This window comes from Pundamilia nyererei, unplaced genomic scaffold, assembly GCF_000239375.1.
Source record: "Pundamilia nyererei isolate P.nyererei 1_Seehausen unplaced genomic scaffold, PunNye1.0 scaffold00058, whole genome shotgun sequence".
Classification (NCBI taxonomy): domain Eukaryota; kingdom Metazoa; phylum Chordata; class Actinopteri; order Cichliformes; family Cichlidae; genus Pundamilia; species Pundamilia nyererei.
This window is the reverse complement of record NW_005187459.1, coordinates 1,089,931-1,114,985: the sequence shown is the minus strand read 5'-3', so window position 1 is coordinate 1,114,985 and position 25,055 is coordinate 1,089,931. Positions and strand designations below refer to the sequence as shown.

General features: G+C 40.7%; 1 protein-coding gene across 3 annotated transcripts in view; it reads left to right on the top strand.

Moving 5' to 3' along the window:
* Positions 1-25,055, top strand: part of daam1b (dishevelled associated activator of morphogenesis 1b) — a 41,991-nt gene that overhangs the window by 10,815 nt on the left and 6,121 nt on the right. For 2 of the 3 annotated variants that reach the window (XM_005734391.1, XM_005734389.1), the window contains exons 2-15: positions 13,311-13,613; positions 15,340-15,429; positions 19,469-19,540; positions 19,795-19,889; positions 20,500-20,833; positions 20,914-21,024; positions 21,136-21,239; positions 21,518-21,584; positions 21,671-21,788; positions 22,475-22,613; positions 22,815-22,873; positions 22,963-23,150; positions 24,334-24,633; positions 24,721-24,828. In XM_005734391.1, coding sequence (XP_005734448.1) covers positions 13,413-13,613; positions 15,340-15,429; positions 19,469-19,540; positions 19,795-19,889; positions 20,500-20,833; positions 20,914-21,024; positions 21,136-21,239; positions 21,518-21,584; positions 21,671-21,788; positions 22,475-22,613; positions 22,815-22,873; positions 22,963-23,150; positions 24,334-24,633; positions 24,721-24,828 — 1,986 coding nt within the window. In that variant the 5' untranslated portion in view covers positions 13,311-13,412. Of the gene's footprint in view, positions 1-3,326; positions 3,733-13,310; positions 13,614-15,339; positions 15,430-19,468; positions 19,541-19,794; positions 19,890-20,499; positions 20,834-20,913; positions 21,025-21,135; positions 21,240-21,517; positions 21,585-21,670; positions 21,789-22,474; positions 22,614-22,814; positions 22,874-22,962; positions 23,151-24,333; positions 24,634-24,720; positions 24,829-25,055 lie in introns of those variants that run through there. The other variant, XM_005734390.1, reaches the window with a different exon arrangement.

The window sequence follows — 25,055 nt, the reverse complement described above, 5'->3', positions numbered from 1 at the left end:
ATCACAGCTGTACTTTTCTGCAGCCAATCAGGTTTCTTGTTTCACAGCTGATGTGTTGCACATTGATATTCAAGCTTCAGCAGCTTGAATATCTATATATATATATAGTAGCCATAATATGTACTTTTGTTTGTTGGAAGTCATAAAACAGGGTAAAGTTTAACTCTGTGCTTAAATGATTAATGATTAACAGAAAGGTTCAGTGGAGTTGCTGCCAGAGGATGGCTGTTCCTGATAATTGTCATAGATTGTCATTCAAGCATGCACATGCTGCAAGATGAGCAGTCTACCAAAGAGAAAAACTACTTGTTAGTGACACACCGTTTTATCCATGATAGTTTAAGCTCATTTTTCCAGACTCTCCTCATCCACATTATTCTATTGTTGTCTCATTATCCTAAATGTTCAGATTGCAGGTAGAAGTAAGGATGGTAGGACATAAAAATCTTTATTTTATAAACTTTTCCGTATTTCCTTTTTAAAGAGGAGTTCATAAAAATGCTACACATGAAAGAAAGCTACACGGTCTTTCTTCATAGATTCTAGTTTAACAGAAATGCAGGAGAGTAATACCGAATGTTACTAAAAACATTGCCATCCTCAGTACACCAAACATTGGCCGTTACACGTGGTGCACACGAGGTCAACAAAACATTGGTCCTGGCTTTTTATCGACACAGCAGATCCATCCCATCAGAACAGGAGCCGTCCATGGGAACCGGACCTGTCTGTTGTTCCAGCTGCACGACATTCTTTTCAGAGGCAGCTACCCAGCACTGTACAGCTTCCACTGTTATCCATTCATGACTGCACCGGCGCGGCCTGCCACTGATGTCTGTTACCCCAGCCCTGTAGAGATAAACTGTTTCACACAAGCCCAGCTATGTGGATCAACAATGCAAACTCAGACGTGGAACTATAAAGTCCGCAGTGAGAAAGTTGAAGGGCTTCAAAAGATAAAGTTTTCTATCATCTAGCCGTAACATGTGACTGGATCAGAGATCTAAAAGCTGCAGACGGCTTTACATGCTGGCATGTCCAGATGAGACGGAAAGGCAGCTGCTGGAAAGCTGAACTTTTGAAAACCCTGAAATCAGGGAAAGTGACATTACTAAACTCTGACGAAGACGGGCAACATTTTTAAAGCTTGCTTGCAGCTGTCAAGGTTTAAATGTTGCTTTTAGGTTTGATGTGCGACTTCCTTTTGGCAGGGGTGTGTTTAGAATCAGTTTTCTTGGCAAGCAGAGTAAATTCATAGTCTCGGTTATAGTTTCACTTACAGAGCATATAATACTCCTGTGTTTCTGCCATATTTCTACTTATGGAGATTCAAAATGGTGTTGAATAACATAATATACAACAAAAGCACTGAGAGATTTCACTCTCATGAAACGCCTTGGTAATGCTTCACTCACCTGTTTTGTTTTTTGTTTTGTAACGAACAAAAGTTAATAAGTAGGGGAGAGCGTGCTGGTGTGGTGGTTGCCTTGATTCCACTGTTTGGTGGGTTCTTTCTGTGTAGAGTTTGCATGTTCTCCGTGTGCTTGTGTGGGTTCTCCCAAAGTACTCTAGCTTCCTTCCACATTGTGGAGACATGCATGCGATCGGATTCATTGACAAATCTAAACTGGCTTTAGGTGTGAATGTGAGAACTAGGATAGGCTCAAGCACCCTGTGACCCTGAATTGGATAAGAAGAAAATAAATGGATGAATGGATAGATGTTACTGACTGATGACACTTAATTTGTCTACACCTGCATGGAACCGGGTGTCTAAATCAGGTAGATAATTTTCTCTTATGAGAACATGTCTGATTTTGTTACCTTCACCATTGAAGAAAACAGATGGACAAAATGGTCATTAGTACAGATGACATGTTTTCAAACATTACGTCAGAGGTGAATCAACACGCCACAGTAAATTTTCATATTGCGACATCATATGCTTATTGCTGTTGGTTTGGAACATTTGATTCTATTTAAACAAAGCTTAGAGTGAGTGTCCCTTATGCGGGGAGGAAAAAAAAGCAGTGTTATTTTATCTGAGATCATTTTATGTCTTTGATCCAAAGACTGTGTATAAAAATAGACGTGGTCACTGTGATTCGGTTTGTGGACTACCATTCTGAAGCCTCGAGTTGCGCAATTTGGCTGAAGCCATCTTGTTTTTGTTAAAACCAGATGTCACAAGCACAGGTTGGATCGTAGTGAGTAATCGAGAACACTACACACCCATACGGTAGTGGTGTCAATCAGTAGGGAGCCACACCCTAGCACATACGTAGGTTTATTGTCTGTTGTTCTAAATGGAATTTCATTTACATAAAGTTTGAAACTAGTGATTTGGAGCATAAATTTCATAAGTGAATAAGTGTTTCTTTGCGTCATAAGTGAGCAGTACGGTCATTTTATCATATAAATTTGTGCAATCAGACTTCTTTTTGCAAGCAGAGATCATCAGTATCAGAGGAGAATCATAATTAAAATGTCAAAACAATCAAGATGATGCTGTTCTACATGTTTCACAAAAGTCTTTTTTTAATACTTAAGAAATTTGTCAGTCACTTTGTAATAGAGTTTTCTATTAAGACTTCAAATTTTTCTGACTTCACTGATGGCTGACTATTACTTTTTTACGTTAGTGAAGGTAAATTCCTGTCACACTGTGTTCCTGTCACACTGACTGTATGTGCAATTGATTGTAATTTCATGAAAGTCATTCTCAGAAAATTCCATATGCAATTTTATTACTTTGGTGTCTGGAAAATAAAAAGTCACAGTGTTGCAATTCAGGAATGTTTATGGATGCTGGATTTTGTTAAGCAGTAATTAGCTGAGATGCACTCATGATACATGTGCAGTAAATCATGTGGGAGTGTCTGACATTGTTTAGATTAAAATTCTTTGGGATGTTATCACCGTTTCGAGACTGCAGTGTTGCATATTCTGAAGGTGTTTTATTAAACACAGGACTTCAGAATAATGATGAGAAGCAGTTCAGCTCTTCTGCTTTCTTTCGTTTGGACATTGGTTTGGACATTGCTTCATTCCTCCAGCATCCCTGGCACACGTGAATAGCATCCTTCTTCTCTCCCCGTCACACATTTCCACCACACATAGCCTTCTTTTCTTCCTACAGCTTTTCAAACAAGCCCTCTTCAAGCAAACCCTTCAAGAAGTTGTTCACAGCCGGTAGGGGTGGGGGGGTGGGGAAGCTAGCTGGGCGGTGGCCACGGCCCTCCTGTATCCTATTAGGACTAGGAGTGTTGAAAAGGGGTGTGGCCTGGAGCCAGTAACATCTGTGCCTCTCCCCTCTGCCCCCACGGCATTCTGCAGAGAAAGGCAGAGAGAAGGAGGCTAGGGAGGGAGAGAATACGAAAGAAGTACTCGCCAGCCAGCTGGCTGTGTGCATGATCTCAAGCAGCAGTTCGTTCTATGTACGGCGAGTTTATCCCTTGTTTGCCCTGCAGCCATCGCAGAAACACATCCTCAACCTAACTGGGATTTTCCTTTGACAGCCTCTGAGAAGGTGCTTATTAGCCACTTAAACCTCATCCAGATGACTTTGAACCTGCGTGGGACTACATACCTTGTGCAGGAAATGCTCCACTGCATGCTGTGTACAGGCATAGTTTTTTCTGTCGACAGTGCAGAAAGCTGGATACTGCAGTGAGTTGAGGATATAAAGGGAATGCTAAGAGCACAACAGAGGGAAGCTCTCTCCTGGACAGGGTAAGACAAGCAAAATGCATCTTCCAATTCTACCCTATAATTAAATGAATGCAAGGAAAAGGAGCGAGGAGCCGGAGCCGGCTATCTGCTGGCTGAAATGTTTGAGTGTGGACTGCATGTGACCGGGAGATAGTTGGAGGCTATCAGCGTGTGAGTGAGGGGAGTCGGGGCTGCTGGTGTGCTTTATCATTCCCCAGAACACAAGCTGGATTGGATTCCTCTCACCAATACGTAGGTGAATGTGTCACGTCTGTCTAATTAAGAGGTGTTGGTGCAGAAAAACAGTGTTGCCGTAGTAACCGAGGGGGAAGGGGAGGATGACAGGTCGCTCCTGCCGGGGCCCACGGCTGATTTCATGGTGGGAGAGTTGTCCTGTGTATGCGGGGAATGCCCCATAATGACAAGGCTGCTCTGGAGATAGGGTGAGGTGCTGGTAGAAATATGTGCTTACACACACAAACACACACACACAGACACAGTGGCTACAGGGTGCTACCTCCCACCAGCTTCTCTCCCTGGTTTGCTGCCCATTATCAGTATCAAGTGAGTGAGAGAGGGAGAGGATGGCATACTTTTTCCATGATGGGAGTGGAGTGCAGATAATCAGGTCAATGAAAGCAATGTCACCTTGAGCGTAGAGGGGTCCGCTGATTCTCCTCGCTCGTTTCCTGCCACTGACCATCCTTCTCAGGTTCCAGTCTCACTTCCGCAGCCTCTCTCTCTCTCTCTCTCTGCACACTACACATAACATAAATACTATATGGACTCATGGATTACAATAGAGTAGTTGTAATTTTGTGTGGATTTTACAGTGCGTCTGGGTGATGGCAAGCTAGATTTTTACCCTGTAATCCGTAATGGTTTTGTTATTTGTTTATGTCTGCTGAATTAGAGCGACAATCCTATTTTCTCCCTTATAAGCATCCAGAACAGATTAAAAAGGAGGGTAATGTGCACTGGAAAGGGCTTACATTAAATCACCCTCCCACCCAGCTTGCACCGGTCACCCACCGCTCTGGTTGCCATGGCAACTGAGGAAGAGGTAGGGATTTTTAAACTGCTTCAGCTCAGGGTATCCTGGAAAATATTGCAGCGCAGTCCCCACCCTGTTATTGATGATCTGTGAGTTTGTACATTTCATTACTCAGGAATAAATATGTGATTGGTGTTGGACTGTGCCTAGTTGTGGCACACATGAATCTTTCTTTTGCAGTACACAGAAAGATCACGATGACAGCTAGCGGTCCTTATAAGGCACCGCTAGCTGTCTTTCAGACTGGGGGATTTATATTTGTACTCACCAGTTGTTTATTACTTGCTGTTCTCTCTTCGATCTCACTGCTTATTTACAGTGATGCAGTTGTTTGTGATACTGATGCACACGTGGGAACTGTTTCAGAGATGGCACTGATTGTCTGCCCTTGCTGCTCATAATTGAGGGCATATTGATCCTCCAGTTTAATGATTCTCAAGCTCTCGACCTCTGCATGTCTACATACAAAAGAGCTAAAGTACTCCTTCATCCATTGGCCAATCAGTTCTTTTCACAATAAAATCATTTCTGGGAATGCTGTAATTTCCAACTTCTGAGCTGTCACCAACATTTAAAATAACAATTTACGACTGAAAGCTGTTAACTCACACTTTTCTTTTAAATATATATATATATATAATGTGTTTATAATGATGTCAGTGATAAGACACGGTGTAATCCCACCTTAGTGCATTGCTTTGATTTATTACATGCAATACTTTGGATACAAATCACAGTGGTGCATTAATAGGGGCATGAAGTGGGTGTAATGAGCGGCTTGTTTTATATGCTATTTTTAAACTGCGCTGTTCTTTTTCCTTTTATCTTGAATGTAGTCGATAAATAGAATTCGAGATGACAGCAATGAAACTCTGGCATACTGTCGCATGTTCAAGTATTTTCCATCTTTGCCCCGAGTCTAACCTCCATGAAAGCCTGACCTGTTCAAAAATGCTAAGATCTTAAGAGTGGGGGGTTGAAGACTCTGTCTGCAGAACAAGTTTGGCAACCTTGCTGGTGGAAAGTGCAGTAGCCTTTTAACCTGCTTTTTAATCTCTGTCCTCCCAGCATTATCTGCACACTCCCAGTTTCTCAAAGTATACTTTTTGCTTTGTGCTCATACATGTAAGAATCACAGGAATTTTTTTTAAGAGCTGTGGAAGAGCTTGGAATATATGTATATTTGTAACAGTAATAAACTGATACTAAAGCCTATTTGGTTAATATTATTATAGTTTTTGCAACTATTAAAGTGTCAAAATATGGTTTGGTGAGCATCCAGTCAGTTTCCCTGTTGGAGCTTCTATAAAGGAATACAAGCTTGTAGAACTAGAGGGTACCACATGTTAGATTCACCAGTGATTTGAATCTTTCCAAGACCACAGAATAATTTGGTGATAAACAGCTGCTTATCATCACTGGGTGTGCACAACGCTTTGTTCATAAAATAATGCTAGACAAAACAGGTCAGGTTATCACAGTCTTCTAATCAAATATTCACTTACAGAGTTTATTGTTCACACTTTATGTTAGTCAGCCTCAACGTGAGTGTATATATCTTTCTCTTTCTGTTTTTGAAAGCAGTTGTGGCTTCAGATGCATCATAGACTATGACTAGAGTACTGTCTCCAGAAGTGTGTGAAGATCATGAGCCTGTGTACTGAAAACAAACAAACAAAACAATTAGATTACCTTTATGTAACATAGGTAATCGAATTTGCTGGAGTTTTGTTTTGTTTTTTGTTTTACCCCAAGCAGTTACAGCAGGGTCTCGGAGTACAGAATAGCATTTACTTGTATTGTTTACCATTAGTTGTTATATCCAGGGTTATAGTATTAATATGGATCTAATTTGCCTTAAAGAGTCCACTGACAGATTTTTTTTTTAAACTGTTTTATTTATGCACTTAAGCACGTCATCATAAAACAGGAAAAAACTATGGCAACAATAGAGTCGGATTACAATCCTTATGGTCACAGCCCTGACTAACTTTGAAACATTAACTTTCACTACTTCAAAGTGCTACAAGAGCTTTTATAACCCACAGCCCTGTAAAATGACTGTAAAGTGTATCACCCGATGGAAGAATCGCTTCCTTTGTCTCTGTGTTATCCCTTTCTCTTCGCTTTGCGTCTCTCTATGTTAATCCTGTAATCTGAGAGCCACTTCAGCACTGCTCCCTCAGCCATGTGACATTAATGCTCCAGAGGCAATGCCTTTGTCATATCTCGACATGCAGTCGTGTAATTTAAATGCATATGAGCACAAACACATCAGAGCAGAATAGCTCTGCTGCTTTAACACTGCAGCTTTGATACCGACTTTCTGATGGCTCTCCATTGACTGGCAGCCAATGGGGACCGATTGATTTTAATCTCCATTAAACCTGCCAGTCAACATTTCTCTCACGGCCTAGTTTTTTTCTGATAAGTGTCCAAGTTATCATCTGTTTACTCATTGTGTGCTCAGGGTGCTATTAAGTAATTGGCACAATGATAGCTATGTATGGTATCCAACTGTGCAAGATACCACTATGCCATTTGTACCACATCTAAACCAGGGAAAATTAGTCGCACACCATTTAACATTTCCTTCTTGCTAGGAGAAAAGCCTTAGCAACACACACACTAAAGCTACATTACAAAATGTTATTAATGCCACTCTTAATGCTGTTAATGTTGTGACTGTGACCAAATGTGCCTCTGATGTTGAATCATTTTTCATTTGCACAAGTTAGGCAAACTGTTGAAATACTGGTTTGATTGCTGGTTTCTAGCTCAGCAGCTCTGGGCTAAGGTTGTTTTTTGGCAAAATGACTTCCTCCAACCTTATTCTATGTCCTCAGCTTCATTTGCAGCTGTCCATACAAATCCAAAATATTTTTGTCAGTGCAGGGCACAATAATCCTTGGGCTTTTAGTTAAGCATATTGCAGAGAGTGCACTTGGCAAACCATGAACTGTGCCTCCAGTATCAGTGGAGCAGATATAGTTTTCAAAAGAAATGTTGCTGTGTGCAGCAGCATCTTATAGCTGGGTCCATGACCTGGAGTTGCTTTGCGTTGAAAATACTTCGACAAGATGATCATCAAATCGTAAGTCTGATCCATCCCAAATCCTAAATCGGTAAAGAAGATTAAACTTCTGTGCACCAAATACCTTTCTGCTCCGCCCATAACACTGCTACAGCTATACCCTGTATAGCCAACCGTGCTTCTACCAGCTGTGCCATTTTTTCTTTTTTTTTTTCCACAAACATCTGATGAAATTATTTGGGCTCTTTAGATGTTGATGCAACAGATGTTTGTGGGTTAGTGGAAAGACATTGTGTAAGAACAGCATTATACTGATGCCATTTTTCTAGGAGAAATACTATTTTTATTAACACCCTGTACACGCTGTAAGGAGTTCAAGAACACTGTTAGATGGATGTCCCTGATGCAAGGAGAGATTCAATGTTTCTCTGAAGGACAAAGGTAGATTATAATTATATTACATATTGTTATCCTGTTGCCAAATCTCCTCAACCAAATCAAGGTAGACGGTGTACAGTGCTGCCAAATATATTCTGTGTATTGATTCTGAGTAGAGTCTTAATACATATGTTGTTCAAGGTTTCCTTGGCCTTACTAAAGAAACACAGGAGAGATTCTCATCTCTTTCAGCATGAATGCAGCCTGTGATTTAGGTCAATATTATTCACTGTAGAAATCAAAAAATTAAAACTACATCTCAAAGCTAGAAACTCCTGAGAGATGCCAGCTGTTGCAGAAGAAGGTATTTCACACATCTGTTTTCAATACACTGCTGTCCACTGTGTTCTCGTTCCAAGGTTGAATTCCTTCTCCAAGTCAAGCACAATCTGGGTTATTAGCATCATCTTAAAGTTGACCTCTTATTGTGTGAAAATTAAACAAGGCTACTGATTTATAACAATTAATTTTGGATCGACTTCTGTACCTGTCACTCATGTAGCATCAGGAAAATCTGGTACACTGAGCCTTTTACGGTTAACGGCAGAGAATCCTAAAGAGGTTAATAAACTGACGGAACAAAATCAACAAAGAAAGATGTGACAGCTGGATGAAGTGTCAGGTCATCCTTATATTCTTTAGTTTTCCCTGCACATGTTTAGTAACGTGAGCCTCTTTGTGTTTAGCTTAAGATGCTCTTCTTACTTCTGCCTTTTCTCCAGTGGACCTGACAGTTGTGCAGGTTTTAATGGAGAGGTCTTGGGCAGGCACCATGGGCGGGCTCACACTCACTTCGCAAACACTGGGATTGTTTTTACAGTTTGGACTCATGCCAGGTCACCCGCCAAACCACATGGTCAAGAAAACAACGAGACTATCCACAGACCGAAATCTCCTTCACACAAAGAGAGAAGTGTTTGTTAGGAAATGGGTGGGCGGGTCTAGTTATTGGATGTGTATGAATGAAGGAGTACAGAAGAATCTGGGTTAATCTGTATGCATCTGCCTACAAAAGGCATGTTTCTCTGTTAAAGTCCAGGACTTGATTTATTTCAGGATGAATAGCATTCTTCTTGATCATATGAACAATGGGACTGCTACATGGCACCACCATCAACTTTCAGACTCTTAACATTTCAGACATACTACTACATGGATAATTACTGGATATGACCACTAATTTGGCTGTTACTTCTTGGACAGTTAAGATCAGTTCAGCTGGCTAGGCTGTATGTGACCTGTAATTAAAGATAATCTGTTGCTCCCTCTCAGTTAGAGCAGGTGACAGTGGAACGTGTTGTAGTGTGGGTGTTGTTCAGGGTCACAAGACTCACCTGGCTATGAGAGGAATGTTGTCCTGTTGCAACAAGCCTCTGTTAGGTTCGACACCTTGACCGTCTGACAGACAGCCTCCGGGGACTAATGTGAGCGCAATCAGGTCTCAGAGGGTAAACAATTCCAGCACAAAGTCTTCACAGACATCAGATGGTCTCCATGTTCAAACACTCCCGGTGACCTTCTTCGGATGAGTGAGTCGTGGCATATCCTCTGGCTACTGTAGCTGGATGGGGGACCAGCTTTGTCCCACTCTGGCTCACAAGTTTAAACATAGTTTAGCTAATGGAAAAAAATGGGCAGCTTTGTGTACTAATATGGTCAAAGAAGCCTTTGAAAGGCTTCTTCCCTTCATGCTAGAATAGATGGTGAGTGTGAAGCCAAGCAGCTGCTGCCGAGGCCTCCAGTAGTCAATTTAGAAAAGTCAAGGATGTGTCAAAATAAATATACTATTCAGTGTGTTAATAAAAGAGAGCTGCTGTGTACTTTATCCCACGTGTGGCCATTTGGCCTCAGGCACCGTGTATTTCTAGTGGTACTGTATGCTTTTCATTCACTCTGTTGTATATTTCGGTACGTTTGCTTTCTTTCTTTTTTTTCTTTAGAAAAGAGTGATTATTGTTAAAGTGGAATACATGTTATGACTAGTATTGTTTGACAGTTTGTCCAGTTAATTGTATTCTGTTGGCTTTCAAGAGCAAAAAGCAGTGATGTGGACAAGTATCTAGTGCTTCGGATTTGTCAGAGTAGCAGTTCGTTATAAACGCAGTCTGCCTTGAGACAAAATTTTAAAAACCAATTTGTTTAAAAGTTAAATTATATCTTATGTTACTACTTGTGTTAATTATATCTCTTTTAGAGGTTTGCTCCTTTTGTTGTTGTTAGAATCGGCACATCTTAAAGAAGTTATTTGGTGCTTAAGAATAAAAATGATAGAAGGCGACAAATTTTTCTGGTGGTTGGAAAAAGTTGCTGACATCCATAATTTAAAAAAAATAAAATAAAATAAAAATACAGCTGCTGGATAGAGGAAACCCATATGAACCAAAAGTGCCAAAAATGGGACAGTGATGCTATCGGGCCCTATTTAGGTTGACCAAAGACATTGCTATAGGAAATGCCCTCACTTTCTCCTTTGGAAGAAATAACTAGTTTGTTTCCTCGGCTCGCTGAGAATAGCGACCCACAATCTTCGATTACCGCTAAGGATGTGACCTGACCAGACTAAATTTAAAAATGCTTCACACTGAACTTGATGCATTCAGTCTGTGTGGAGCATTTGACTTATAGGAAATCACTGGAAAAGGTCAAGTGAACAGGGTTATAATCTGCTGGGCTATTGGTCACCACGACAAGACGTCCAGACATTTCTGCAGTTCAGCACAACCTCTGTGGTTTATGATGCTGAGCCTCACACCACAGTGTAGGGACAGTGTAGAGATATTTTTGTGGTATGCTGACGACAGCATACTTGCGGATATCTGGACATCTCTTTTTTTATTTCCCAGACAGCAGATATGTCCCTTGTGCACTTGATTTCCTTGTTGAAGATAAACCATTGGGTTAGCGAGCACACTCTGCAACTTTCTTCTCTCTTTGTCACGTTTAACATGATTATTATACTTGTACATGTGTTCCAGGTTGTTCTGGTTTTTTTGGGGGGGGTTTCCTAGTGAGTTTTGATGTTTGTTTTTCTTTTAAAATCTTACCTTATGTTTTACTTTGAGGCTTTAGCAACAACCTTAGCATCTGTCACCCTTGGCTGAAAGCAGAGAGGCAAATGTTTCAAGCACAGTTCAGTCTGGTCACAGGTCAAAGTACAGTCTGAGTGAGATGACTGAAGGGCTCTGGTCTTAACCTCCTAAGACCCGAACTCTTTCATGGCATGCATTTTTAATTTCTCTTTGATATTGGGGCTGACTGGGACCTGATGAATGTTAAAAACAAAGAATTACCTGATTTTATTTTTATTTTTTAAATTTTTATTATTTTTCTGTTTTTACCTGATTTTTACTCCTGAGAAAAATGAGATCCACATATGAAGACATTTGTTTGAAATTTTGATTGAACAGTGTCAGTATAATGTCCTCGTAAGTCGATATCAGGCTTTTGTAGAGCAAAGTATTTTGGTCCAGGCAACCCCAAATGTGATGTCCACATATGTGGACACCAGGTCCTAGGAGGTTAAACAAGACTAAAGATTTAAACTTTGAAAGTTTAGCTGTTACAGATTGTCCCTCAGAGCCAGAGTTTTAACATCACAATGGCACTTGAGGAAGTGTTGGGGAATTTCCAATGTCATCAGGTTTTATCTTGTCATGATTATTAAAATTTGGACAATAAATCTGTCAGTTGGATATTTTTGTCAGAACCAAAGTAGCCAAACAGCAACCTAAAATATACTGTATCTGGTATTTGGGGGGAGGGGTTACTTAAATGATCCCAGATTTGTATTTATTTATTTATTTATTTATTTATTTTAATAATCTTCCTCTTGTAAAACTTTCATTGATATGCTGAGACGGTCGTCAGCAATGCTGCTCGTTTGGGACAGCTGAACTCTGTGTATTTTTATCTGTGATAGACAGGCAGGGCAGATAGTTGAGTAGGATTGTGCACATTTCCTACGTTACTGTGGAAACTTACAGCTGCTACAGACCAAACCAAATGTGTAGCTTGTACTGCAGCAGCCAGAAAGTAGAGTCACGTGACTGGATCATCAGGAAGATTGAAGCGTTGTATATTCCAGTTTGACATAGTCTCTAAATGTTTTAAATCTCCCCCATCATTAGGTCAGTATGCAGACTGATTTGTACAGCAGCTCAGGGATTACTAAAAGGCCTGCTTTAGCTTTCCCCCCCTCACTGACCAAACCAGTCTCTAAAGACCAGAAGGTATCACACACTGCTCGCCACGGTCATTGTAAACACTCCCTTCTAATTACTACTCGTTAGATCTTCAGAGAAAAGCCAATCCTGAATAGGAGGAATTGGACACGAGAAGACCTGAATTTGCTAATCCAGTCAAATTATCTCCTCCCCTTTCAAGTGTCACACTCTCATTGCAGGGCTCTATTGAGTAAATGATATAACCGAGTCTTTTGGGGGCAGAGGACATTGTACTTGCCTTTCAAAAATGATTGACCCTACCTCATTAAACATTAGCAGAATCAGAGGTTCATGTTGTAGTACAGTACAATTGTGGCTGGAAGCTTGCTGTGGTTTAATTGAAGAGAACAGAAATTATCAGTCTTTGTTTTTAGCACTTTTCAAATTGTCTTAATTGTGTTTTATTCTTTTTGAAAAGCCAGTTTAACTATGCAGCACAGTGGGGTGGTGGCTAGCTCTGTTGCCTCACAGTAAGACGGTCCTGGGTTTCCTAAGCTATACTGAGTTTGACTCCACCATCTGGCCAAGATCTTTCTCTGTGGCATGCACTCTAACTGGGTACTCTGGCTTCCTCCTTCAGTCCAAAAACAGTAAGCCACTTTTATGCAGTTAGTTGGGTCAGGTTAATTGGTGATTCTAAATTGCCCACAAAAAATTGAATTGAATGTGAGTGGAAATGGTTGTTTGCCTCTCTGTGTTATCCCTGCGTCAGATTGGCGATCTGTCCAATGATAGCTGGGATAGGATAAGGATAAGTGGAAGAGAATGGATGGATGGACAGTTTAACTAATGTGGTCAATACGTCACTCTAATTTGGTCAAGACTCACTGTCCCCTCTTTGTGTCTACAGTGCTCTCTGACGGAGGCCAAACTCTGAGGTGGAGGAGGCTGTAAAGAGGTCCTAAAGGAGCCTCCCCCCCTCCCTGCCTGACCAGTTAGACATTGGATCGCCATGCCTCCTCGGAAGCGTGGTGGGGGTAGCGGTGGTGGCGGCGGTCGCAGTGGCTTCTCCGCCATCTTCTGTTGTTTTAACAACAGAGACCATCCAGAGATCACCTACAAACTGCGGGATGACTTTGCTCTGCAGTCCATGGAGCCATCACTGCCCATGCCGGGAAATGATGAGCTGGATAGCATGTTCGCCGAGTTGGTGGTAAGACACTGTTCCATTTAGTTTTTTGTTTTTTGCACATCTAAACACTTACAGAAATCAGTAGGTAATCCTGATGTGTCTTATTCAGGATTACTTACTGGAACTTTTATTGTCATGAAAGTATTAAAAATAAAGGTTTCTAGCAAGTTTGAATTCCAGCGCTTCTTTAAAATAAAAGGCCAGTACTTAGCACTGTATCACTGGGCCACCTTGGGATAATTATGACCTTTAAAAACCACCCTATCATACAAATCAAGACAATTTACAATGAAATACTTGAAATATTTTCCAAACTGACTTAAGTGGATGTTTTAAATTGGCTCTAAAATATATTCTTACTACATTGTTTACCCTGTCTGTTACATTTTAAGGCATTCCCAAATAAACTGCCACTTCCTCCCAGTTTAAACTTACACTAACTTGTGAATAACAGGGCCAGACTGCCTTTTTTCCCTGTCTTATTGTCACTTCTAATTTGTCGTGCCCTCCTCTCGCTCTCTCTTCTGGCCCCGTTTCCTCTCTCATGGTTGCCACAGTAATCTAAGCATGACATTTTTGCACATCAATAGGCCTTATTCAGGAGCTCTTAATGCCTCGGCCTCCTCCATCTGCTAATTGCTTGTTTTTGTCTACCACTCTTTATGAAGACATAATTGAGTACGTTGAGTGTAACGACAAAGAGGCTTTCAGTTGCTCTGTTTACTAGAAGAAAACAGCCACGTGCTTTTCTTTTCACCCAGTATGAGCCACCATGTGCTTGTATAATCAGAATGGGTTTGCTGGGGGGAAAAAAAGACTCATGTTGGGGAAACAGATTATGAACATCTGCTCTGTTACGATCAGTTAAACTCGACCTTTGAATTTGAAATTTACTCAGACAGTCAGGTGAAGCTACTTTTCCTATCATGCGTTCATACCCAACATAAAACACATACCGTACATGCTTTTTATGATTTAGGGAGTAATTGAGTCATTTCCCCAAACACACGTGGCCCTTTTACTGAGGATGTCAATAGGGACTTGATCATTGCACATATTGATTCACCAGGCCTACATTTTTTTTAGCAAATGAAACCCCCAAAGGCACGTCCCATGATGACTAGTTGTCATTAAAATATTTTGCAATTATTCTGTTGGGTAAACTGCGTTAACATAATCTCTATTTCTCTATAACTTCCACTGCCATTCAGCTACAGTTCAGCACAAAAAGCCCATAAATCCCTCAGATAAGTTACAGATCTTGCTGATAATGTCTCAGTCAGTTTTTTTTCCTGGTATTTAGTCAAACGCTTCCCAAAAGCACCCTTTACGCGCCTCTGTGAAATGTCTTTTATGCGTTGTGACACATGTTGTTTCCAGATGTTTGTTACCACATGTTGAGCAGGCAAACCACACCTTATCTTTTCCCCATTACTCACACATCTAAAGCCGGGAAGACATCTGATTTGTTTCAAAATCGCACTGAATATATGATGAGACCATCCAGTGATACTATGAAGAGATTGAGCTAAAAACGGCTAACAGAGCTGCTCTTCACTTATGTTTTGTTTGGTTTGATGTCAGTTGTTTGTAAATTTGCAGGATGATGGTTTTGAGAAAGATGCTCGATATTTTATGACTCGAGTTATCAATACGGGTTTCATAATCTAACGTTCAGCGATTTGTTACTGTGACTCAGCACCAACATTTCTTAACCTTTTTCTTCTTTTTCATCTTCATTTTGCAGGATGAGCTTGATCTTACAGAGAAACACAGGGAAGCCATGTTCGCACTGCCTGCAGAGAAGAAATGGCAAATCTACTGCAGCAAAAAGAAGGTAAACAGATCTCTGTTGGCTGCATAGCACATTACACCGTATCAGCCTTCATAGACTCGCTGCTGTCTGCCTTTTTTTGGGGGGGAGGGGCTACAAATATCCCAGTAGCCAATTTTATGTAATCTCCTCCCTCATTGATTTGTTGATCCCTTGAGCTGTGTGTTTTCTGAGTCTTTTATCGCTGGATCCCTATGCTTACTGCAGACCATTTTATTTTGATGTAGTGAATATGTCACTGCTTACAGTAATATTCAGGACAGCATTGTGAACCACCTTTTGCTAATTTAATAGTGTGCCTCCTTAGGAATTCAACTTGACAGATAATTAAAATATAAAGGGTAGCTGAAAGGGTGTGTTAATGGAAACTAGCAGTTAAAGTTGACGTACGTCTGTACTGGTTTTAATCTCTCACAAAAGAGGGAAGTGGCTAAATAACATGAGGGAAGTTTGATACTACGCCAGTGCAGTATATTTAAGGCTTCTGCCAGAAACCGGTTAGTCTGCAGTGTTCTCATCTAAATTATCAAACCATTCCTGTAATGTAGAGGCTTCGGAACTATGCCTTCCCCACAGTACTGAAGTAGTTCTGGTATCTGCAATATTTTGCTTTAAGAAATAAGTAACTTACATTTCAGACTTTATTAGGATCAAAACTTGGGCTCATTTTCATTGCATCTGCCTACTGTGCCAATTAATGTATTGCTTATGCAAGCCATTATCAGTCAAACAGATAGCTAAACATTTCAAACAAAGCACATCATTCCCATTCCACAAAGTGCTTGTAATATCCCAGCATTAATCCCCTGTTCTGTTATACATCTTGAGTTACAGTCACTTTCTCCCTCGCTACAAAGTAAATCTTTTCTACTTAAAAAGAGCTCCTTTGTGAATAACTTCCTTGAGCGCATGCTACATGAGGTGCATATAAAAATAGTGCGTAGAGGGAGTAAAGCGAAAGCTAAATCTGGCCTCCTACATGAGATAATCCACTAACAGGGAAGGTACTGTCAGAAATGATGAAGTTCTGAAGATTTCAAAGGTCCTATTTTTTTCCCTTTAAATTTTGACAGCGCATTTCCTCCCACACAGCGTGGTTTTTCTCTTCTTCTCTTCCTGCCTGATTCAAAAATGAAGAAAACTTGGCATATTTTTGATTAAAATTTTTTTTTAATTCTCTTTTAGGTAACACACCTATCCCATCAAAGCATTCATGTAGACACAACATATACTCTACTACTCTGTGACAGTGTCGTGTTTCATTATGGCCTTCCGGATAAAAGGAACGTCAGCTGTTTCTCCACATAATAACAACTCATCCTCAGTATGCAGGAAAATGCAGACGCCTGTTCTGGTTTAGCTCAGTGCAAGTTCAGCTACCTCTTAATGTGCCCACACATTTTTACAGCAGTGTTTCAAGGCCAAAGGTATGAGGGTGTAGGATATCCTGTCCTGACTAGTATGCAGACGGACCATGCAGATTTATTAATCTTTTCCTACATCTGGTAACAAACTGGATGGTGAGGAGTACTGGGATTTAGCCAGATGGATTGGATATTTAGATTGTGTGTGTGTGTGTGTGTGTGTGTGTGTTCGTGTGTGTGCACTATATAAATCCCCAGATAAAACAGCTGCAGAAAGGCATAGATGTTATTAGGCCAGAACAGCAGAGCAAAAAAAAAAAATCACCATTGTTTGAAATGTCAGTTTTCTTCCTGAATGTAAATGCTTTTGCTTTAGCCAGCCCAGAGAGTTTAAATATGCATGAAACAAATGTAGCTCTTGGCAATGAATTGAATAGGTGCGTTTCCCAAAATGTCAAATTACTCCTTGTAAAGATTTGTGTTTGAGCCAAAAGTGTGTATTCATGTTGATGGATAATTTCTTTGCAGAAATGGTACGTTTCCAGCACAGTTAAGTTATTGGATATGACGAGAAGCTCGAGGAGTCACGTCAAATTTTCCTCTTTCGCTGGACACATACTTTAAGTATAGGTACACTTATGGCTTACTTTAGCTGCAGACAGCATCAACTAGTCAGTCACAACAAGGCAAGTGATGGAGAGTGCTGCATGCTCCTGCATCTACTGTGCCCCAGTTAGTGGCCTTATTTCAGTAGCATCACAGTGCACCTTAAAAATAAACCTCAGAATCGTTGCTTTACTTCTTTTGTGTTAAAGGGAAGTTGGGGGAGGATTTAGGTGAGTCAACCCTTTTTTAAATGCAGTGTGGACCTACAGAATAAGGGTGAGGGAGGAGAGACAGAACAGACATCAATATTGCTGACTCTGCAGCAAACTTTGGCTCCAACTCAGATAAAAACTCACCATCAGAGATTCAGAGAGGAAGGGTGTGTGTGTGTGCGTGCGTGCGTGCGTGCGTGCGTGCGTGCGTGCGTGCGTGCGCATGCAGAGAAAAGAGGAAGCACTTAGTTGTCCAAAGCAAACAGGAAGGCTTCACTTCCACAGGTGCTTCTTTTGTATGTGAGCAGCGGGTGGGTGAGTGAGGGGGTGATAAGGAGGAAGATGGGTCATTATCGGGGCACTCAAAGCCCAAGTGATGAGGGTGCTCTTTTTCCACCAGTTGCTTCTTGGCTTCAGAAGTCAAGCTGGATGTGGAGGAGATAAGTCATTCAAAGCTTTAGCTGTTTAGTTTGGCCAGACACCTGAGCTGATGAAATCATGCTGTAGAGAATCAATCTGCTTCCTGTCTCTTGTCTTTTGTCCATTTTCTTCAAGGCTACATCATCTGCCAAGAAGATGATTTACTGATCTGGTTGTCAGCAAAGATTTTTTTTGTTGGGTTTCAGATTTTAACGTGAGGAAAAAAGAAAAGTTTAACTTCTAACTTCTTGAGTTCTGAAACGGGCTAACTATTAAATGCACAGTTTAAGATTTCGTAATGTGTCTCTGACCTTTATTTTTTTCAAATGTGAAAAAAAACAAACCCCTCAAAATACACTCCTAGCCTGTCATCATAACTCTAAATAAACTGTGGGTATTTTATATTTTGAAGACCGCTGACTTAGAAGTTAAAGGAGTAACTCTTTAAAATGTAAAAGTGGTCCCACCTCTGCGTCTCCTTCGCCTCTTCAAACTGACTGGACATTTTCCAGGACCCATCTGGTCAAGCTGGCACTGGTCTTGAGTGGAACAGCAGGATCAGTCCTTCCTGTCACAGCACAAACCTTGCAGACCAGCCAAGGCCCACAGTTTCGACCAAGAGCGGCCAAATCTCTACAGGCTCGCTTTATTAACTGACGCCCAATTAGTTTCTGATGGTCACAGTTCACTTGTGCCTAATGGAGCATGAGTTAAACTGAAAGCCAAGAAAGCTTTTATGTACATGCCAAGGTTAGCTTCAAGTCACTTTAACCTCAGTGCTTTAGTAGTCTTTTTAAGTCAAATATGAAATCATCTCAGAAGTGCCTAGCAAGTTTTTTGTTTTTTGTTTCCCTCCCCCTCCTTTAAACTTGCAATGCAAACGTGCCCGTGAGCAAGATTAATCTCACCATAAGTCAGGCCATGTCCTTAATCCACGGTTTAAACATGCATTTGCTAATCTCACGATTTTCTCAAGCAGCTGTGCACTCGTGTTTTGGCATTTTTCACCACCTCCTGAAACTTAGTGAAGCTCTGGAGGATAAAATAGCTTGAATATCTGTGTCGCCCTACTTTGAGCTCTCGATTCGTTTTTGGCTGGTGGCTATTTAAGCTCCAGTCCGTCTGTTCCCTGTCCATTTGTCTGTGTTTGTGTGCATCGTGTCTTTCAAAGCCAATCAATCTGAAAAGTGACGGAAAGAGGGGGAAAAAAATAATTTGCTTTGAAGTTAGACTTCAGGGTATTCGAACATGTGACATGATCCAAATAACTTTTCTTCTCATGTGAAATATGTCCTTCCAAACCACATTCTTATGTAACTTTGAAAAATGAAAATCATACCCAGTTAATATTTATGAGCTAATGCCTCATGTTTTCCTTCATTTAAATTTTCTTGTCTACTTTAATGACAGTGAAATGTATTTCATTTTTCTGTTTTTCAGGAACAAGAAGAAAACAAAAGTGCAACTAGCTGGCCAGAATATTACATTGATCAGCTCAATTCAATGGCAGCTGTAAGTAGTAACATGAGCGAGATGTCTTTTTTTTTTTAATTTACTAAATGGTCTTTTCTTTTATGTAGTGATGAGATATGATGACTTTTAAACATTTTGCACGTTTGTGGTGCTGAAATATCACGACCAGATTTTTACACTTTTTTTTTTCCTTATTGACATTTGTTTTGTTTTTTTGTGACCTGTTTATCATTAAGAAAATTAACTTTATTTTGGCCTCAGATCTTTATGATGTTCAATCTTTTGCTGAACAGAGAAAGACGCTCCTCGCTCTGGAGAAAGAGGATGAGGAGGAGAGGAACAAAACTATAGAGAACTTGAAGACGGCTCTGAGAACCCAACCTATGAGGTGACCAAAAAGTTTAGAACAGCAAATAAATACACTCACATCCACATTAAAAACTATGGCAGATCCTAGGGATGAAAAACAAATGAACACATTAAATTATAACAGCTTGTGGTATAGAGCCTCAGTTTTAAGGCTACATGACTATCAGGTAAGTATCTGATGTTGCACACTACCAAGACGCAGTAAATAAACTGGAGGTCTGTAGCGTGCAAGCTGATAACTGTTGATATTTTTCTTTTTCATGTGCCCAGATAGTTTATGTATCTAAACTCAGCCCCCCCCCCTTTTTAAATGTCACCTGTCATCATATCTCCTGTTATTAACCTCCATCGCTGCATCTGTCGCTCTTTTCAGCTCCTCATACTCGTATGGAAATGCACCCTTTAAAAATTGAACACCCATAAAGGTTTTTCATTGATATAAAAGAACATTAAAGGAGACCCTCTCATTTTCAACACTTACTGAATATGAATTCATTGTACTGCAAGAATACACAAGGACACAAGGAACATTCACTGCAGTTTTAACCCAAAAACTTGGGTATTATCGATGCACTATACTTCTATGGTATAGTTAGTATTTCCTTAACCGCAATGACGTCTCTGTTCAGGTTTGTGACTCGATTTATTGATCTGGATGGCCTGACGTGTATCCTGAACTTCCTGAAAAGCATGGACTATGACACCACAGAATCACAGATCCACACGTCTCTCATCGGCTGCATCAAAGCTCTGATGAACAACTCGCAGGGCCGCGCCCACGTCCTCGCTCACTCCGAGAGCATCAACATCATCGCCCAGAGCCTGGCCACAGAAAACATTAAGACAAAGGTGGCAGTCTTGGAGATCATGGGTGCTGTATGTCTGGTGCCTGGCGGGCACAAAAAAATCCTGGAGTCAATGCTGCATTACCAGCGTTTCGCCTGCGAGAGGACACGCTTCCAGGTGGGTGGGAGGCGTAAAGCAATTTAAAAGCAACATTGCTTGAAAGTATTAATCATCTGTAATGGATTTTCATCTCTCAGACACTTGTAAATGATCTGGACCGGAGTACGGGGCGGTACAGAGATGAGGTCAGCTTGAAAACAGCCATCATGTCCTTTATTAATGCTGTGCTGAGTCAAGGAGCTGAAGAGGTAATATATACTGTTTTCATGCATCTTTTCACACAGGAGTCACTTATTCAAGAGGCTCTTTAAAGCACTGCTTGCATCAGTATCTTACTGCTGTTTTCCCCCCCGTTTTAGACTAGTTTGGAATTCCGTATTCACCTCCGATATGAATTTCTTATGCTGGGGATCCAACCTGTGATCGATAAGCTACATTCTCATGAAAACGCCACGTTAGACAGGTGAGGTGCAACTTCACTTTAAAACATAATCTCTTCCAAAGTGGTGTCTGTAAACATTTACAGATCAGTCGAACAGCTAAAGAAGTACACAAGCACACATACTGTGAGTCAAAACCTCGGCTTTAAACTCTACACATTATCCTGGAACTCTACCCCCAACAACAACAACACAGTAGATTTCAAAGTCTTTCCAACTAATGCGTGTCAACATTAATACTCTGATCTTTCTAAGCTGTAAGTGTGTGAGTTCATCACTTAATTCTCTGTGACACTTTCAGGCATTTAGACTACTTTGAGATGCTGCGGAACGATGATGAGCTGGCTGTGTCAAAACGTTTTGAGTCGGTAAGGAAAAGAAACATCTCTCCCTTACTCATCATGTGAGGAACAAATGTTTATTCATTTGGGGTTTTTTTATGCTTCTTATCCAGGTACATGTAGACACCAAAAGTGCCACGCAAGTTTTTGATCTCATCCGGAAGAAGATGAGCCACACTGATGCATATCCGCACTTTATGTCTGTCCTGCATCACTGTCTGCTCATGCCACGTAAGTTTAGTTGTTTGTGACTGGACAAACAGGCTTGATAAATATTATATAATAAGAATGTTGACTTTGTCCTGATTAGTCAGTCCAGAAGGTGGATTAGCACATTCCCAGCCAAACTAAAGCTGTATTCATTCAGACGCTAATATTTAGTTCCGTAACTATTTTCCCTACCTCTCACTTTCAATGGATTTGAAGTGAAAGAGCCACTAAAGACACGACTGCGCGAGGCTTTTTGCTTTAACTCTCACTCCTCTATTCTGTGTTTTTCAGGCATTTTTTTTGAAGAAATGAAAATGGGAGTGAGCCGCAACCAGTGATGTGGTTTCACCCCAGTGTTAGCAATAATCTGCAAACTTAGGAAGGAAAAATAAAACGATTATATATTAAATTTGATGCAGTGCACTTTTAATTTCCACAGTAAAGTATAACAGCAGTACCGCATGTTGTGCACTGTGAGTTTATAAGGCACCAGTTAACATCTTGTCCCCATATGACTGATGAAATTTCACCAATCAGTAAGAAATACATTTGTCATCTTGTTGTAGCCTTTAATTATTTTGCCTCCTTTAGGCTATCTAACCACTGTGGATCCAAGTGTAATCAGTATTTTCTCCGATAACACTGAATGGAAGAAACATGAGTAATGGGAAATTTGCTTTCTTTGCTCTCTTTCTTTCTGTGTCCAGACAAGAGAAGTGGAAACACTGTACAGTACTGGCTGCTATTGGACCGCATCGTCCAGCAGATGGTCTTGCAGAATGATAAAGGTCATGACCCTGACGTCACACCACTGGAGAATTTTAACGTGAAGAATGTTGTCCGGATGTGAGTGCACCGATTTTCCTCTGCACAGACGGACACGTAAACATGGAACGGATTGAATAATGTAGAACAGGGCTGAAGTAGAAATCCATGTGTTTGACAGCGTTGGTTCAAAAATAGCTTCCCTTTTATGTTCAGAAAAACAATCAGTGAAGTCGTTCGCGGAGACGCTGTAAGTAATTACGTGTGTCATTCTCTCTGCAGGCTGGTCAATGAAAATGAGGTCAAACAGTGGAAGGAGCAGGCAGAGAAAATGAGAAAAGGTGTGTGCGATTATAAATGCAATGGGACAATTTTCTTACCAATGAAAATCACGTTTTAATAAAATCTTGCTTTAATTTCCCCATCACAGAGCACCATGAGCTGCAACAGAAGTTTGAGAAGAAGGAGCGTGAATGTGACGCCAAGACCCAGGAGAAAGAGGACATGATGCAGACTCTCAACAAGATGAAAGAGAAGCTGGAAAAAGAGAGCAACGAGCAGAAAAATGTCAAACAGCAAGTGGCTGAACTCACCGCACGACTGCATGAGCTCAGCACCGTATGTTTCCCTTTAAAGTACTTTGCAATTACAATTACCTTCAAATGAAAACCTTAATGAGTAGGATGATGGACTCTGACAGCCAGCGGCGGTCCAGAATAATCATATGACCTAATCTAAGAAGTTAGGAGTAGTCCTTTAGATATCACAATGTGATCTAAATTTATTAAAACCTCAAAATTAAGCAGTTTAAGTTTTTTTTTGTTGTTTTTTTTTCTAGATGAAAAGCAGAAATGAAAAAATTAACCATTTTTAACTTCTGTCTGATTAAAGGTCAGGTTGAAGGGAACACTTCTGTTTATTTTCATATATTTCATATATACTGTTACTGTGGCCCTGAGTTCAAACACATGCAAGCCCACAAATTACAATGGAAATTGAGTAAAACATAAAAGAAATGGAAAATGTTCACAAAAACCTTATAAAACAAAAGTGTTTTCGGGGTGACAACAATGTGACAGAACAGCTCTCGAGGGGACAAGCTACTGAATGACTAATAGCAAACACCTATCTATGCATGAGTCATGCGATTAAAATGCACATTACCCGCATCTTTTTGTTCCTCACAACAACGATGAAAACTGTTAAGAAAAAAAAAAACAGAGCTTCCTGTCATTTCTACAGTTTTTATGTCACATTGTTGTCTCCCTAAAAACATGTCCTTTGTATTTTGTGTGCTTTTGCAGTGTTTTTCTATTTGCTGGCATTTTCATAAGTCCAAGTGCGCCAACATAGAATGCTGATAAAAGAAGATGACAGCCGATGGTTTTGAGAATCCATTTCAGCTAATGTGCCCCTTTTCTGCTAGACTATAATCAGAATTCAGAAAGCACCCAAGACCAGGAATCTTGTTTCCTATCTATAGTGACTACAAGTCTACTGAAATGGCACAAAACTCTCATAAAAACTGTGTTGTTGAAGGCCAAATGTAGGTTTAAGAAACTAATAATACACATCTACCTTACTTGAGAAAGAAACTCATGAAATTAGGAAAACCTTATGTTTTATGATAACAAAAATTAGACTTTTAGACTGGTATCGTTTTAATTATGAATCAGTGTGCTATGGTTTGTGTTGAAAAAAAGCATAAAAATTTTTTTTGTAGTTACAATTCCATTGAATGTGCAGCAATAGTCTTTCCATGAGAATTGAACCCCTCTTGTGTTCCCATGTGTCTCTGCAGAGGCAGGCAGCTGTTGTTCCTGGCGGCCCTCCTGTTGCCCCCGGCCCCCCTGGCGGCCCGGTGCCTCAACCAGGCTTTGCAGGAATAGCCCCACCTCCTCCACCACCTCCTGGTGGTATGATGCCTCCTCCGCCACCCCCACCGCCTCCGCCAGGTGGCCCTCCACCTCCCCCTGGGCTCCCGCCCATTGGAGGTATCCCTCCACCACCAGGAGCGCCCCTGGGATCATCGCTGAAGAAGAAGAACATTCCTCAGCCATCCAACCCTCTCAAGTCCTTCAACTGGTCCAAGTTAGCTGAGGTATGAAGAGCAGAGGCACAGGAGGCCTCCAGATATTCCTGCTCTTTGTTAAAATTTGACATATAAGATGTCTTGTTTTCCTCTCAGAATAAGCTGGAGGGTACGGTCTGGATGGAGGTGGATGATGCCAAGGTTTTCAAAGTGCTGGATTTAGATGACATTGAAAAAACCTTCTCAGCCTATCAGAGGCAGCAGGTACTGAGAATGATGTAGTTCACCTTTCAGTCTCACCACATGTTGCTATGTTGTCTATCATTAGATAAGGCCAAGGGTAGATATGTGGGTTTGGGGTGGGCAGAGGGTTCAGTTTTCTTGCAGTTTTTTTGGGATTTAGACTTGGCTGCTGTTCAGTTCCTTGGATTTTTTTTTACTAAATTTTTTTTTTTTTTTTTTACTGTTGTACAACTTTTCTTTCCTAAGCA